The sequence below is a fragment of the Trypanosoma equiperdum genome (assembly GCF_001457755.1).
Source record: "Trypanosoma equiperdum strain OVI genome assembly, contig: ctg_1846, whole genome shotgun sequence".
Classification (NCBI taxonomy): Eukaryota; Euglenozoa; class Kinetoplastea; order Trypanosomatida; family Trypanosomatidae; genus Trypanosoma; species Trypanosoma equiperdum.
This window is the reverse complement of record NW_027123889.1, coordinates 204-2,517: the sequence shown is the minus strand read 5'-3', so window position 1 is coordinate 2,517 and position 2,314 is coordinate 204. Positions and strand designations below refer to the sequence as shown.

The following is a 2,314-nucleotide window of genomic DNA, read 5'->3' as shown; positions in this document are numbered from 1 at the left end:
GTGGCTTGCACATCCAGTTGAAGCTGCTGTTCCTGCAGTTCCATCCCCTGTTCCTGCTGTTGCAGTTGTCTGAGTTGTAACTTTACTTCCGTCTACTGTGCACTTTCCGTCTTTTTCCGTAGTTCCTTCCCATTTGCATTTATTTTCTGTGCAGGTTGTATTTGTTTTGTGAGTGCTGCAATCTTTTTCTTTGGTTGTGCTTTGGTGGTCTGTTGTTATTGAGTTTTCTATTTTTGTTTGCTTCGCTTCTGCTGTGGTCGCTAAGGCGCTTTCTAACAAGGATCTCAACGTCGTCGTGGCTTGTGCCTGTTGGCGCGCCGCCTTTTCCACGGCCTGCAACGTCTGTATTGCATCGGAAATGGCTGCGACCCATGGGCTGGTTGTTATTTGTTCAGCACTTCGCGTTGTGGCGCCTGTGAATTTAATGCACATCCCCGCGGTGTTCGCGCCTGTGCAGGTCGCTCCTGTTTCTAGTGCTCCTAGGAAAGCGGCGCCGCTACCGGCGTATATGAGGTTCAGTACTTGTTCTAGCGCCGTCTGAAGGCTGTTTGCTGTTAGAGTTTTTCCTGATCTCCCTCCACAGAAAGGTTTGAGGAGTGCCCATATCGTGCTGGTTGAACCGCCTGTGTGGGTCCAGTCTGCGTTTAGTGTAGGCGCCTTGAAACAAGCGTGCTTTTGGCTCCCGGCGCTGTTGCCACTGCAGAGGCAAATGACGGCCGCCGCAATAGTTTTTACTTTCGCATTCTTTCCTGCTGCGTTGTCACAGGTTGTGTCCCTTGTGCTGCTTATGGCCTCGGAAAAGAAGTCTGTGTCCTGCGGCGTTTGCGGCTCTCCGCCTTCTTTGCCGAAGGCCGCCTTGGCTAACTTGCTTGTTAGTGCTTTTGCCTTGTCTCCGGCCAGCGTCTGCTGCGCCTGTTGAAGTTCCGCCTCTGCTAAATTCGCTGCTGCTAGAATCGGCTGCAGCTGCGATTGTGCTACCGTACGCTGCGCTTGAGTCAGACCTTGAATCGCTGCTTTGACCTGGTCATTGTCGTTTGCTCTGTTGTTTTCGATGTACTGCGCGCCTTTCAGCCAGCGAGGGTAGTTTGCCTTCCATGCTGTGTCACTTGCTTTTGCATCTGGTGGGTATTCTTGCCAGTCGTCATGCGGGCTTTTGTGTTTGAAGGTCTTTGTATCTAAGGGGCCTGAAAGAGATAGGTTTAGTGCGTGCAGTTTTGCGAAGTCGTCGTTGCCCGCAGCGTCCACTTCCGGGAGTGTGAAAGGGGCGGTCGCCGCGGCAGCTAACGCGCAGAGAGCCGCTCCTTCTGCTTTATTGCCTAGCTCTGGCACGTTTGCCGCTACAGGCAATACGTCGGCTGCTAGCAGGAATACTTGAAAGGCAAGTGCAGCTGGTGCCGCTTTGTGCGTGCGTAGCATTTGTTTCAATTTTGTTTCCTTTTCGCCTAAGTATTTTTGGGGGAGTGAGTGGGCCGCTTGTGCTCAGTACAGTTTCTATCTTTACCGCGCTCTTCGGTATTTTGCAGTAAGGTACCTTCTGCTTCCTGACAGATTGGTTTAGTTTATTGCTGCAAAGTATCGAGCTGCCCCGTTGACTTGCTATTTGGTCGGTATAAAAACTAAGAGTGAGTTTTCTTTGTTTCTTCCTAGATTATTTGCGCTTTGCTGTAGAAGCTACGTTGGCTTTTGTGCTGCATCTCGTGTTGCAAGCATTGGTCCTCTTGTCTGCCGGCTGCACTGTGGGGTCGTTATATTGACTGTAGCTTCCAGTGGCTGGAAGCTAAAAGGAAGGGATGCTAAACCTCGTTGAGATAAGGTTAGGTATGTTTACGGGCAGTCTTATTATATGTCTCTGTAACCCCCATTGATATCGCTGGTTATTTTGGCCGTTATCTCGTTATTCTCGCTAGATTTAATAGGTTAACTTTCGTTTTGACGTTGGGCCTGTGGGAGTGCCAGATTTGCGCGCGCTCGTGTATAGAATTTGTTTTTTGCTCTGCCAATCCTGGCCAGGCCGTCCGTGGTTTCATAAAGCAAAAACGCAAGATAAATTTTCGGATTACTGCCGCGCTTTGAGCTAAGGTACTGGATTTAAAAAGAAAAAATTCTGCTATCTCTACAGCCGCGTATATCCACTTCTGTGCTTGCTGTGGATTGTAATCTCCTTCTAAAGTGTCGTTGTCTCCTCGCTTGTGCTACTGCTGATCCTCTTGCTTCACTTTACATTTCTACTTCTTTGTCATCTACTGTTATTGCTTATACAATATAAACAGCAACGCCACTTGCCTTGTACACTGAACTCTGTAGTTTCATAATC

General features: G+C 49.1%; 1 pseudogene across 1 annotated transcript; it reads right to left on the bottom strand.

Annotated features, from left to right (window-relative positions):
* Positions 1-30: 30 nt before the first annotated feature.
* Positions 31-1,416, bottom strand: TEOVI_000565100:pseudogene (annotated as a pseudogene). Its single transcript has one exon. A coding segment is annotated over exon 1 (1,386 nt).
* Positions 1,417-2,314: the final 898 nt, after the last annotated feature.